The 15,405-nt window shown below is 40.9% G+C and overlaps 1 protein-coding gene across 2 annotated transcripts in view; it reads right to left on the reverse strand.

Annotated features, from left to right (window-relative positions):
• AFG2A (AAA ATPase AFG2A) overlaps positions 1 to 15,405 on the reverse strand; it is a 407,705-nt gene that overhangs the window by 372,194 nt on the left and 20,106 nt on the right. For both annotated transcript variants that reach the window (XM_075615740.1, XM_075615729.1), the window contains exons 5-9: positions 9,941 to 10,570; positions 8,328 to 8,457; positions 7,271 to 7,327; positions 7,007 to 7,130; positions 1,062 to 1,317 (exon numbers count right to left, since the gene is read on the reverse strand). In XM_075615740.1, the coding sequence (XP_075471855.1) occupies positions 1,062 to 1,317; positions 7,007 to 7,130; positions 7,271 to 7,327; positions 8,328 to 8,457; positions 9,941 to 10,570 (1,197 nt within the window). The remainder of the gene's footprint in view (positions 1 to 1,061; positions 1,318 to 7,006; positions 7,131 to 7,270; positions 7,328 to 8,327; positions 8,458 to 9,940; positions 10,571 to 15,405) is intronic.

A 15,405-nucleotide genomic window follows, 5' to 3' on the forward strand; every position in this document is an offset into this window, starting at 1 on the left:
AACCTCCATAAAGAACAGAGAGAAGGATACACCATGTGTCTGCTTTTTTATTTATAGTGACTAATTCATGTATTAATAGAAACAGAATCGGGGGACTGGCACTTAAAAAAAAAGATATGTATTGAAAGGCCAGGGTTGTATCAGGGGCCCTACACTAAGGAGGACTATTATATCTCGTCTAGATTCCCGTTTTCTTCCAACATTTAATACATTCTTCTTTTTGAGTTCTACCTCCAGTTTCTTTGTATCAATTTGGCCCCTATGGGAGGAAGGGTCAGGGATAAAGAGCACCTAATTGTGGATTATGCACTAGGACCTCACTGCAGATAGTTTTTGTGAACAAAATGTCTTCATTTAGGAAGAGTGCTGATTAGGGACTGTATATACTCTGCAATGTAAGCATTAGGCAGCACCACAAAGCCAGTGCTTCCTACTCACAATAACAGGTCATAAGTAACACCATACAATTAAAACCGCTGCAGTTTTCCGCTTGCACTCTCAGCACTGAAGGGGCCAGTAACAAGGAGTAAAATGCAGGCTCACAAGTCCCTTTGCCAGAACTTGCCTAACGTTTAAAACGGGTTGTGCTCTAAATAACCATAGAAGGGTTTAGTGTAATACAAAACCAGTGTGCGCACAGCAGTGGAGTATTGGCCAATACAACTTTTCACTATTTTACAAAAATGTGGCCCCACTCACACATATAAACATTGATCAACAAAAAAAAGGTAGCACAAGCATTGTGTTCCTTCCTCTTTCCTAATAAATAACACACAATAACACACAAAAAACACACTAAAGCCAAAGTGAAACATATTGCTAAAGATATTGGTTACATTATATCAGGGGTGCTCAACTCCAGTCCTCAAGATCTCCCCATCAGGTCAGGTTTTCAGGATATCCCTGCTTCAGCACAGGTGGCTCAATCAGTGGCTCAGTCTAAGACTGCACCACCTGTGCTGAAGCAGGGGTATCCTGAAAACCTGACCTGTTGGGGGTACTTGAAGACAGGAGTTGAGCGCCCCTGCATTATATGACAGTAGGACATAAGAAATCCTCACCTGCTTCCTTGCACAGCGCTGTTAGGTCTGCCCCCACATATCCATGGGTGCCGTCTGCCAGCTGCACCATCTCCTCTTCCATCAGCAGGTGAGGGACCTTTCTCAGTACCTTCTGGAGGATGTCCAGACGATCACAGGCATTAGGAACCCCAATTTCTATTTCCTTATCAAACCGCCCAGGCCTGCGAAGCGCTGCATCCAGGGAGTGAGGACGGTTTGTGGCACCGAGCACCAGAAGCTGACCGTGACTCCCTTCCTAAGACACAGATAGAGAAAACACTGCAAATATATCTATATATATATATATATATATATATATATATATATATATATATATATATATATATATAATATATACAATATATAAGTAAAATAAAAAAAGGTATCACCTAATACTGAAGAACTCATTTATTCTGCACTATCACAACTGGACTAACACGGCTATTTCCGTTTTATTCATGATGGAAGATACCGCACATAGCTGCACGAAAGAGACACCGACCAAACTGATCACAAAGGAATCACAACTAAACAGCGACATCTACTTCCTATCAGAATGCAAGAGGAGGAACAGGATACCAAATGGGCTGAAGATCAAAAAACCACTTGCAACAACACGCAATTCACATTACGCTGAAAAACTCTGCAAACGCACCAGTGAGAAACTGAGAAACAAACTGATCCATCAACTTTGTGCAAAAAAACAGAAATTAGAACAGCAAAAATGCACAATACTCCAAACCCTGCAATTGCAAAGCAGTGCAAATGCCAACAAACTGGAAAAAGATATGCAAACTCTGCACAAGAGACTACAGTGGAACTTCATCAAGAAGAAACAGAAGAAACTACAACTCCCCTCTCAGTATGACTGCAGACCATGGACATAAACTTAAGGTATTTCAAACCAACAAAAAAGCAGGACAACTACTTACAACTAGAAACCCCAACTGACTTTTCAAGACAGATACACACCCTCAACCCTGAAGAACACACAGCCTGCCAGGGAGTTATAAACCTGTCTGATTATAAACTCTCAAAACCTGAGACCTCAGTTCTCTCCAAGGGACTAACATTCTGTCCCACCACCAAACTGGATCAAATCCAATTGTACTCAGACCTAGAAGAATTCTTCAGGAGACTACCACTGAAAGAATATTTCCTCAAAAGAGAACATTTCCTCAAAAGAGAGCATTTCCACAAAACAGAGCACCCCCATAATGACAGAGCACCCCCATAATGACAGAGCACCCCCATGACAGAGCATCTATTTCACACCACCAACAGGACGCAACGTAAAAATAGTCGGCTACATACAGAGCTTCAGATCGCGAGTTTCCTCACTAGCATCAGCACAAAAGAAAAAAAACTATGTACAACCTATCCCCATGGAGAGATCTGCAATCAAGGAACTGCGAACCAACCATAACACCACCATCACCATCAAACCAGCAGATAAAGGAGGCGCAGTGGTGCTTATGAACACAAATAAATACATAGAAGAAGATAATAGACAACTCACAGACAACACCTACTACAAGAAACTCACACATGATCCAACCAAGGAATATACAAAGCAACTCATGAATCTCATCAAATCATTCCCTAACCACCTGCAACCACAATTGAAGCAACTAATACCCGACAACCCAAGAGTTAGGATTACTACATGCTTCCCAAAATCCACAAACCCCGGCAGACCTATTATAAGAGGTATAGATACACTCACTGAACAAATATCAGGCTTAGTGGAGAATATCCTCAAACCTTTAGTCAGAAGCACCAACAGCTTCATACAAGATACCACAGATTTTGTCAATAACCTTAACATCAACCAACTACCATCCCACACACTGCTAGTTACCACGCATGTAGAATCCCTTTACAGCAACATGCGCCACAAGGATAGTATTGAGGCATGCCTGCATTTCCTTACAACATCTCCCCTGGATCAGAAATACAGCACTGATGTAATTACCAAACTGATAGAATACATCCTCACACACAACTACTTCAGCTTCAACAAGGAAATGTACCTACAATTAATGGGGACTGCAATGGGTACCAAGATGGCACCGCAATATGGTAATCTTTTCATAGCAAATCTTGAACAAAGATTCCTAACTACATGCCCCACAAACCCTACAAATACTAAAGATACATTGATGACGTGCTTATAATATGGATAGAGGGTGAAGGAAACCTAAAACAATTCCACGAGTCCCTGAACTCATTCCATCCATCAAATAAACTCAAAATGGATTATTCAGCAAACATAGTAAACTTTCTAGATACAACAGTAACACGGAAAAATGCCAAACTACACACATCTGTATACAAGAAACCAACAAACAGATGCAGTTACCTCTACAATTCCAGCTTCCATCCCACTCATACTAAACAAGGTATTATACACAGCCAGGCTATAAGATACCACTGCATATGCTCTGACACTGAAGATAGAAACAGGCATCTCACAACCCTTACTGAATCGTTCAGACAGAAGGGATACAAGCCAAAGACTATTGCTAGAACTATTACATCTGCACTAAAAGCCCCACAAGAACACCTGCTACAATACAGACAGAAAGAACCTACCACACGCATACCACTAGTGACCACATACAACCCTACCCTAGAGGGTATACGAAAAATAATCAAAGATCTGCAACCCATGCTGGCAGAGATTGTGACATTAAAATAAATCTTTCCCAAACCTCCCATTCTTGTGTTCCGGCAACCACCAAATCTCAAACAGAAATTAGTCAACAGAAAACTTCATAACAAACTTAAAGACACTGATAATGGCACAAAACCGTGCAACAACACATGTTGCAAACTCTGCAAACATATATGCCAAGATCCTACAGCCAGTTACAACCATGTAACACTCAATGTTAAAGGATCATACTGCTGCACATCCAGGAATGTGGTGTATATGATTCAGTGCAACAAATGTGACCAAGGATGCTACATTGGGGAAACCAGCCAAAAACTTCAAGGCAGAATGAATATGCACAAACACCATGAAGAAGGAAGATAATGCTCACCAGTGGGACATCATTTCTCACATACCATTTTGGCTTTATTTTTGTTAAATAAATCATGACACGGTGTAATATGTCATGTGTTGTTCATCTGAGGTTGTATTTACCTAATTTTAAGAACTGCTAAGGAACAGATGATTGTTAGAATGTCCTGATATGTAAAACCATAGAATTCAAAGAGGGTGTACTTTCGTGTGTGTGTGTGTGTGTATATATATAATATATACACTACACATACACATTACCATCCGAGGACTGATAAAGTAGAGACAATTACGATATTCGTGATGTCTATACTGTTTAAGCTAATATAAACTTTTTGTTATCTACTATATATATATATACATATGTTATCTACCTAATATATATATATATATATATATATATATATATATATATATATATATATATATATATATATATATATATATATATATATATATATATATATATATATATATACACATACTGTATTAGGTAGATAACAAAAAGTTTATATTAGCTTAAACAGTATAGACATCACGAATAACGTGATATATATATATATATCTTCCACTGAGCCAAAGGACAACGAGGCATTCCCTGCAGTTCCATGGCAGGTCGCAGCCCAAGGCCTGGAATTATTGAGTTTGGCTTCCTTTAGCAATCCCAGGCCACAGAGAATATCAGTCTGGCTACATCGGATTTTACACACAGGGGCCCCACATATCTACCCACAGGAAACGTGTTTTGACTGCACTGCACACATTTTTGCTCCAAATTTGTGTTATATGTACCAAACCGGTTCATATAGATTCTCACTTAAGGTGCAAACTTTTAAGCAAAAAAAAAAAAAAAAAACACCCCCAAATTCACCTCAAATTTTCATTTTTTTTTAACGCAGATTGAAAGGCGAAAAAGGTACACACAGAGGCACACAATTTGATACAGGTCATTATAATCTGTCCGCCATGTAACTCCTCATGCTGACATTCTCCCAAAACCAAGCAGAAGCACATGGCACGCACAGTGCTCGATACATAGGACGCAGAGAGACGAGACACAAAAATGATGCAATTTGCCACAATTTCAATACAAAATTGCTTTAGCACATAGGAGTTTTATATGATATACTGTATACAGTTTCATCTTCAGGCTCCTTTAACTCATCTTGGAGTATACAATGTGGGATGGATGTGACCCAGAGACCATTCATTTAAAAGCTGGAGCCAGCAACAAAATGCAGTGGATACAGATATATATATATATATTATGTTTTATAGAGGTGCTCCATCCCACCAAGTTACTAGGAAATGTCTTACACTTCATATAAGAAATTGGAAAGGGTCATATTTACTGTAATAGATTTCTGGCTTCCTCTCTGTTGTCTTACTTAACCTTTTGTATGGTTCAGCGTAATAGCTCATTATATCCTCCTTTAATCTTGATAATCTTATACCCCCCGCGCCCTCCCCCCCCCCAGTCACCAGCAGACAAGTTTCTATCGATTCCTTCTGCAACTCTGTTCAGGTTTTAAGGTTGTCCGGGCGAACCACAAACAAAATAACTACTAATCACCAAGAAATGCGTTATTTTTACTCTATGCATTAATAACGTAACAATAATAATACAAACTTTAGGGAAACGTTTTGGGCCACGAGTAGTGAAATACTGCACCATAACTATGCACAGCAGTGTCCACATTCACAATCATGGAAACAATGAACAGCTGCTTACTACATGCGGAAAGAAGAAGCTGGAGGAAGGCGCGCTCACACTACCTGCAGCTCTGCCATGGCTGCACGCTCCTCCAACGAGGGTTTGGGGAAGAACAAAGAAGTAGCTGGACACTAGGTGCCATTTTTTATATATACCGAGATAGATATATATATATATATATATAGACATATATATATATATATATGTCTCTGGCACAGAAAGGCTAAGCTTGTTGTAATGTCTCTATCATAACATCAACACGTATTGCAATTAAACCACAACTCAGAGATACTATTAAATTCATAAGGGTCTATGGGGCCTATGCAGAGAGCTGCGAATTTTAAAATTGGCGAATTTATTAAAAAGTAGCTTTTTTGGAGAGTTTTAATCTCCATATGCAGAAAAGTGCGAATTCTGCTATGTTTAACATGGATGCGTGTGGCGAGTTTAAATTGGCGAGATGCGCGCTTCAGAAATGTGTTAAAACAAATTTGCGCCTTTTTTTTCCCCTTTGCAATGGCCGCGAGCGGCAGGTTTTTTTGGCGAGGCAAAACGGAGACAATCGCGCCATTTTATTGGCGCGAACAGCCGCTAGATGCCGTTCGCGCCTCTCTGCATACGGATATTTTTAAAACTGGCGAGATTGAGGTTCTCGCCAGCCGCGAGGCGAGTTTTACAAATAGAAAAGAAAAATTGGCGCGTTTTTCGGAACTCGCCATTTTCTGCTGCTTTCTGCGCGATTTTCTCCAAAAAATGGCGCATTTCGAAATAGCGCTGCTCTCTGCATAGGCCCCAAAGTATCAAGACAATTTTGGAGCAAAACCGGGGCATTTTCACCCTGCACCTATAGTGTGTATCAAAGCATTTCCTCCAATGTATCCCCTGCGTGCCGTAGCTTGCACCTTGGGGAGTGCCAGTAGGAGACGTTGGCGGGGAGTTACATGGTGCACGGATTATAATGAGATGCATCACAGTCTGGGTATCTATGCAACATACTTTTTGCCCTTTATTTGCCCTAAAAATGCCTGCATATCTCAAGTGGCGTAAATCTAAAATTCTGCATCAGATGTAAGAAACTGTTCTTGCATCTGCCGTATCTCTGCTCCAAAAAACAGAGCGGTGCGTCCAAGCACGCGTGTCTCTACGGGGGAAACAAAGACGCCTTAAGCTCTATAAGGTTAACCTTCTGTCTACAGCCATTACCGAGTCAATGCCGTCCATCAGTGTAAGCAATGTGGACACCACACGCTTCTCCACTTCATTCTGGGCCCCTTCTCTTTTCGGACACAGTGCATCCAGCTCATCAATAAATATAATGGAAGGATGACTAAAAAAAAAAAGGAACAACAATTTTTTTTTAGCATGTGGTCCCTTCAGGAAATAAAAAAAAAGAAATTCTGACTTTCAAAGAAAAAAAGAGTGTTACATCTTTAGTATAGCCACAGATGTTAATTTAGACAACATTACCGTAGGGATGCTTCTACGAATATCTGCCGTAGTCTTGCCTCTGTCTCCCCATAAAACCTGCGAGGAAACAGCAGTGTTTAGCAAGAATGGTTCAGTTATTTCTCCCGTTCGCACCAGCATTCAAACAATAACACCGTGGTCAGATTCTCACCATTTCCCCGATGCCAGGTTTTACATTATTTAAACATGAAACAGAAAACATGTAGCTTGTTGTCGTTAAGGTGTTTTTATGCCAACCATTAAAAAAAAAATGTAAAGTGGCTTTTTATTATTGTATCCAAGCCTCTTATTTTACATATTGGTAGTAGTCTTGCTCATTTCATTCCTAAATAGAAGTGCTGAGGGGGCATTGGCTTTTCTGCCATGTGGGATATCACATTAGTCCAGACATTACTGGGCAACTCTGAACGTTTTTGCTGATGAGATGTGCTGTTACAATAGAACAAAACAGTCTATCAGTGTCCCCTTTACCACCAAGTCTGACAATGCCCATACTACCTTCCCATAGCATCCTGAGTCACGTTAGTAAGTATTTAGAGATGCCTAGATGAATCCTCGGACTAGTACTCCATATAGGTTACATTGTTTGCAATATCACAGCATCAAAAAAGTGCAGCGTTATTCAATAATAATAATTATTAACAAAAAAAAATATAATAATAATAATAATAGATTATTGCCTAAACAGGATAATTTTTTTAATATACATTTGGTGGTTTTTTGTCTCGTCTTTAAGCTGAGAGACTGTGATACACGTATTTCTTAAAAGATTTAAAGGGCTTTATAAAGTGCAGAGTACAATTCATTTACCCCCAGTTTCTGCAGAGCCCCAGCAGGTGGGGAGGCTCTCTGAGAACCATGTATTGGTAATGTGACGATGGCGGGACAATGTTCCCAGTCTGCTCCTCTGTTGAACAGAGGTGGCAGCCGGGCATAAGCACTGGGGTTGGGAGCCCCCCGTTCAATGCCGTTCAGAGGGAGTAGCAGTGTTACGTTACCAGAACAAGTCTCAGCACATGCAAACAGCCAAGGACTTCAAGATCAAAGGTAAACTCACTTGCTCATTATTTCGGGACCATTGATAACGGAAACATGAGCTCCAACTTCATTAGCGATTGCTCTCGCTATCAGCGTCTTGCCGGTGCCGGGAGGCCCATAAAGCAGCACTCCCCGAGGAGGAGGAATCCCTTCAAGCAAGAGGAAATATTCCTGGTCAGCACAGGTCACAGCATTTAAAAAAACTCAAAGGCATAATCTTACAGTTCTGGCTGCTTTGGCCAGGGACATCAAGAGCATCAGGCTCCAATTACTCATTCCTGTCACCACCCTACGTTTTCTTGACTTTGGCCGCTGCAGAGGTTGGTCGTCTGAAGTTAACAGTACTTTGGTGACCAACCGTTTGCAGTCTTGTTGCAGTGAAAGCCGCATCTGACATCCAGAAGTTAAAGGTATTCCAACAAATCAGGAGAGGGAAACTGTGCCAGGCAGGTGCACCCCACGGCACGCGCCCACTTACTGGGCAGCTTGGCTAAAGTTGCTAAATAAATATATATTTTTTAAATCAGACTGTGATTAACAATGAACTCCAGTAACTGTGGTTCTAGAGGCTTAAGACCTTTTTTTTTTTTAACTAAGTGGTGCTATATCTTAAGATACCTTCACTATAATGGACCACAAGGTGTCTTCCAGCGGCCAAAAGTGTCTTATGAAATAGCACTGCTTAATAAATATGGGCCATAAACTTTACACTGGCTTCTCGGAAACAACAACATCCATCTCTACTCAAACACTGACCAAGAATTAACAGAAGATGCCAGAGCAATGGTTTACAGGCATAAAAAAGGGTGTCCGCAGTTTTAAAGACCTATTTCTCCAAAGATCTGATGAAGACAAGTTGATGTTAAGCTGTCAAAAATAATGTCGTTGAAAATCCCCTGTAATTAGGATGTCATGAATATTAATTCATGCAGCACGATGAACAAATACATTTAGCATTTTGACTGATTTTTTTTTTTCTAGCGTTTGAACTAGTAAACTTAAAACCCCAAATGAACTGATGGCCACAAGATTGGTAGCCTTTCTTAGCAACTCAGACAAATATAAGTATTTTTAAGTAATTTCAGAAAGTGGCCTTAGAAATGTTTAGAAACAACCTAAACGGCGACTTGGCAGCTGTTACTTCCCTTATATTCTGCTTTTTAACTGCCTTACGTTATGCTAAACACTCATCATTCTCCTCCTATTCTCCGACAGGGAAAGTATATGCAAGAAGCGTATCGTGTTCTCATTGGGAAGGAAGACACAAGAAACTACAATTCCTTTACTTAGACCTTTGTACGTGAAAATGTTTAAACTTTCAAAAAGGTTTAAAGATAATGAAATATACAGTATATATATATTTTTTTAATGCACCAATTACCATGATTTAACCTGATCACTGCAAAATTCTTACCTTGCACATAAGTACAAAGTACTATAGTTAGTTAGAATGTGGTAAACTACAACAAATAAAAAACATGATGTTACAAATTATATATATATATATTTCTTTTTTTTTGTTTTGTTTTTTAAAGTTTGGTCCATTTAATGGTCTATCCATAAAATACACCCCAAGGATCTCTGCAGTCGCTGAATGAAAAATGTACTCATTGTAGACAACAGATGCCTTACCGTAACGCTTAAAAAGTTCAGGCTGCTTCAGAGGCAACTCTATGGTTTCCCTGATCTCTTTCAACTGGCTACTCAAACCACCAATCATATCGTAGGTAACCTTGGTTTTCAGTTCATCTCCCTCCGGCTCCGACATGGCCCTTGAATCTGTGTATCTGATTTGGGTTAGGGACGAAATGCAATAAAAAGTGTCAGTGTTACATCTTACTCCAGATTTTCTGCGTGGAGATGTTAGGCTGTCTTTGTCTGCTCTGACAGAGCCAGGACTTTCAATGTGTGAAGTAGTACTTTCTTGACACAAATGTCCTGTGTTGTTGCTTTCTGGAAGGGCTTCTGAAAAACGGTCAGCGGAGGACAGAGAAACCCTGCAGTCCTCAGGTTTGCAGGGAGTGCTGGTGGTTGTTACATCCCGATTGTCCTCAATATCCAAAAGGCTAAGCTCTAAGGACAGCTCCAAGCTGCTGATGTCCACCCTAGTCTTTTCCATTGTTGTCTCATGTGCAAACGTGTGACTGGCCAATGCTTCCTGTACTGTGCCATCAATGCCTTTCACTTTGTTCACCAACAAGCTGCATGATCTGCCGTAGAAGTTCAGACAAAGATGGTTGCCCGGTAAAACGATCTTCCCATCTGTAAATCAATTTACAGAAACAAGGATTGGAACAGTCTTGGAAGACATAGATAATACTTGAGTGGTAAATATGTTACAAAAGTATTATTTTTTTAGGTAAAACATCTAGAGCTATATTTACATTTATTTATATATTTAGTGCTACTCCAAAACATTGACCGAAAGTCAACAAAAGTGCGATATATCGGTAACAGCCACCGATTTTAATGGTACCAACCACCAGATAAGGTGTGATAAATTGCACTGCGATTTGATGACGACTGGCTATGGAATTTGACGGCAAATAAGAACGTCTTGGCCCCTAGTCTGCCCATGTTTCTCTGGAATCTGCTGTAAAACCTCACACCCCATTGGCTTTCTTTCTTGTTAGCTTCATTTCTATCCCAAACATGATTATAAATTCCTTACTGTATTAGCCTCTAAACCCCTCTGTTGGAAGGCTATTCCATGAATCCACCACTCTTTTGTGAAGAAGTAGCTTCAGAGCAAGGCCTCGCCCTAGCACTTCTCTTTCAGTTATCCTGCCCGTCTGTACTCTTGTTGAAATCCTTTGTGTATTTAAAAGTTTCTGTCATATTCCCACTCTCTTCCCTTCTCTCCTCCAAGCTGCATAGATTAAAATGTCCTCGAGTATTTCCTGATAAATGTTATGCACAATCTCTAAATTATTTATGTCCTTCAGGAGATATTGTTTCCAGAACGGAACACAACACTCTAACCCAGGGGTGCACAACTCCAGTCCTCAAGCCCCCGCCCCCCCCCCCAAACAGGTCAGGTCAGTCATGGACTGCACCTCTGATTGAGCCACCTGTGCTAAAGAAGGGATATCCTGAAAACCTGACCTGTTGGAGGGGGGGGGGGGGCTTGAGGTCTTTGGTTCTTAGAGGTGGTCTTACCAAATGGGGGAGGAGGGGGAAAAAAAAGGAGGGGAAGAAACTATTCTTTGTTGGTAAGACACCTGTGTGCATAAAAACGGGCACCCCTGAGATACCTGGGAAATAGGAGTCATTAGCATATCCGATTAGCATATTCCCAGATATCCTAGGTGCATCTCTCCACGTGTTTGAGGGGACACTTAGGACTCCAAAAATAGTCTCCCTCTTCAGTACAACCCGTATTTCAGGGTCGGGAACTTCTGGGTGAACAGAATGTTATGTCAAAATCCAATGTGCTAATAGTAGTGGCCACCGGTGGGAATTGCGTACATTCAAACGAAGGTAGGCAAATTTTACCCTTTTTTTTTTTTTTTTAACTTTAATCCGCGAATATTCGCACATCTGAATAAATGCTAATTTGAATGTTGGCGAAAAAGTCACCCATCTCCATTCCCAAGTACCTTTCATCTAAAAGTAGTTTGTATTATGGTGCCAGTGTCTTCTCAGCCTCCTGGAGGATTAAAAATGGCCACCAAAGCACAGGCCCGTAGGAGACCACAGTGGCTGACGTTACAGCGTACTACTGGATGGCAGTGGACGCCATCTTTAAATATCAAGAAAGTGCACGGTCACAGAAAACGGAAAGTATCTCAGGAACCAGACGTGCCTGGATCTGAAAATAGCCGCGCTGAGTTACGGGGGAAACACTCCCATCCGCAAACTGAGACAAACGCATTTCAATGGCTGCTTCAATAATTTTGTTCACCCTCCTGGAGGGTAGAGGAATACTTTCCCTTAAAGACCATGTGTCATGTCACTAATAAAGATATTAAACAGCACCGGTCTCAAGACACATCCTGAGGTACTCCACTAGTCATCTTCCCTTCCTCTGGCTGTACTCCATTTACCACAACTCAGTTACGTATCTTTCCACCAATGTCTTATCCATGTAACCATTTTGTAATCCAATCCCAAGCATTGCACGTTGTTCCTCCGCCTGTGGGACAGTGTCAAAAGCCCAACTAAAATCTCCACCCTGATCTATTATCTTAGTCACCTCACCCAGTCAAACAAAAAGCAATTAGGATTGTTTGACATGATCTCCACCCAATAAATCCATTGCTGCCTGGGATCTTGTAAGTTGCTGCTGTAAAATATTTGACAATTCTTTCTTTTCACTGTTCCCATCAGTTTCCCCGCTACTGACATCAAACTCACAGGCCTGTAGTTACGTGCCTCTACCCTAATTCCCATTTTGGGAAGTGGGACTATATTTGCACTGCGCCAGTCATCGGCAACTACACCCGTTAAGAGTGACTGGTTAAATAGTTCTGTTAATTGTGAATAAGTGAATATAAGGCGCTAACAACTTAAATATATACAATAGTGATACGTGCAAGTGTAATATAAATTAATATAGGTGCTCAAATAATAAACCCTGCTCAAACCCTCTGGTAGAACCTGTTTCCAGGGTTCCAAGTAGAAAGATGTATTTCAAACAATCCAGGAGGAGCAAAATATAGGGAAATAAAAAACAGAAAACAGTGCAAATTTAAGTGCAGACGTTGAGACTATGATGAAATTATAATGACAATATCTTGGCTCTGTCGGTCTATCTACTCACAAGATGTAAGTGGTAAGTATGCAGTAGGCAGATTGGGCTGCCACCCCAGGTAGTAGCTGTGTATTGTGGATATCCCTCCAGGCTTATCTCGTCAGGGTAACCATGGTGTACATAGGGGAGGAAACAAAGCTACATAGCGCGATCTGTCTTTCCAAAAACTTTATAAAATGAATATAAGCATATAAAATGTGCACTTACAATGTGCCAGAATTAAAAATGCATTTATCACAATCACAGTGATTCTAGGGTTTTTTTTCCGATCTCACCGCCTCCTCTCTGGCTCTGGATGTCAGCCGTCTGCAGCCTGGAATACTCAGCTCCGTTTCTCCTCCGGTGCGTGTGACGTCACTGCTCAGTGGAAGGTACAGCTACGGATCCCTCACTAGGCCAAAACACCACTCTACGTGTTTCGCCCAGCTCAGCAAGCTGTCAATGGCTTCGTCAGCCTGACGAAGCCATTGACAGCTTGCTGAGCTGGGCGAAACACGTAGAGTGGTGTTTTGGCCTAGTGAGGGATCCGTAGCTGTACCTTCCACTGAGCAGTGACGTCACACGCACCGGAGGAGAAACGGAGCTGAGTATTCCAGGCTGCAGACGGCTGACATCCAGAGCCAGAGAGGAGGCGGTGAGATCGGAAAAAAAACCCTAGAATCACTGTGATTGTGATAAATGCATTTTTAATTCTGGCACATTGTAAGTGCACATTTTATATGCTTATATTCATTTTATAAAGTTTTTGGAAAGACAGATCGCGCTATGTAGCTTTGTTTCCTCCCCTATGTACACCATGGTTACCCTGACGAGATAAGCCTGGAGGGATATCCACAATACACAGCTACTACCTGGGGTGGCAGCCCAATCTGCCTACTGCATACTTACCACTTACATCTTGTGAGTAGATAGACCGACAGAGCCAAGATATTGTCATTATAATTTCATCATAGTCTCAACGTCTGCACTTAAATTTGCACTGTTTTCTGTTTTTTATTTCCCTATATTTTGCTCCTCCTGGATTGTTTGAAATAAATAGTTCTGTTAACAGTGTTGACAGTACAACCCCCAAGCTCTTTTAATATGTATCCACCTGGCCCTTTGACTTATCCACTTCGAGTTTTCAAAGTTCCATTAGTACTTTCTGCTCCGTACATGGATTTGTATCCTTCTCCTTTTTATTTACACTCCTGTTCCCTAACTGTGGTTCCTCTCCTTCACCTGTGAAGACTGGGCACAAATAATTATTACCGTGGTTCGCTGTCGCCCATAAGACACGTTTCAGCATGGCTCGGTAACAAAGTGACTGGGCTGCCCTACGGCTGGAGTAGAACTTAGTAAATATTGCTCTCTCTTGCAATGTATCTTCACTATAAACAGTTCTCCAGTGAGGACAAGCGAAAAGTACTTTAAAAATCAAACAATGGTTCATTATTGCATTGCCATTTTCCAAAGGGGACTTCTCCTATGGATTTCCTATTGTGTTATTTGCTTTTCTTAGCTAGACATATTTCACTACAAAGTGTTCAAAGCTGAGACTCCTAATGTCTGGCTGCTGATCCTATCAGTTCAGAACTCAAACGTAATTAAGGAAGATGCGAGAATGGAAAAATACAATTCTTATTATGCTTCTCTGTACACTCTATTAACCCAATGCACACGTTTTCATGTGTGCTGGTGTCTTTTCCATTGGCAGTATGTCAGGTATTGATGAGATGAAGTGCTACTGAATGTATCTGATGTGGTCATCTTGAACACACTGTGCACGGAGATAACATGCAGCTTTGAAAAAAAACTCATACTGCTTTAATTCTCCCTAAGTTAACTTGTTAATTACTCACAAGTATACAAAAAGAATAAGATTCGGAGGTGCTACCCCGTTTAAAAGCTGAAGGCCAAATCAGCTGCATTTCAACAAATAACCAGTAGGGGGCACTGAGAAAGCATCCTATTAAGCTGAGGTAGAATGTTTCTTCTTAAAGGGTGATGCAATGTACACTTCAAGCGATGCGCTGCAGACAGGTGTTACTTTAGGTTCTATTCTTTCTAAGTAGAAAGAGATTTAAATTGTAATGCTGTATAATGCACCTTACATTTTTATGGGGAGTTGGTTATGTTCGCCTTAGACATACATACCACATCATATGTGCAGTGGTGCTTCAGTACTGTGGCAGCGGGCAGTCCTCGGTTATCCGACACAATGCGTTACTCAAAATGGCGTTGGATAGCGAAACGTTGTAAAGCGAAACACGTTTTCCCATAGGAACACTGTTTAAATTAAAGGTTCCGCTCCTGAAGGCATTTTTAACACTAAAATACACCAAATATTTTACGCAGGCAATAA

This window comes from Ascaphus truei, chromosome 1 (genome assembly GCF_040206685.1).
Source record: "Ascaphus truei isolate aAscTru1 chromosome 1, aAscTru1.hap1, whole genome shotgun sequence".
Classification (NCBI taxonomy): domain Eukaryota; kingdom Metazoa; phylum Chordata; class Amphibia; order Anura; family Ascaphidae; genus Ascaphus; species Ascaphus truei.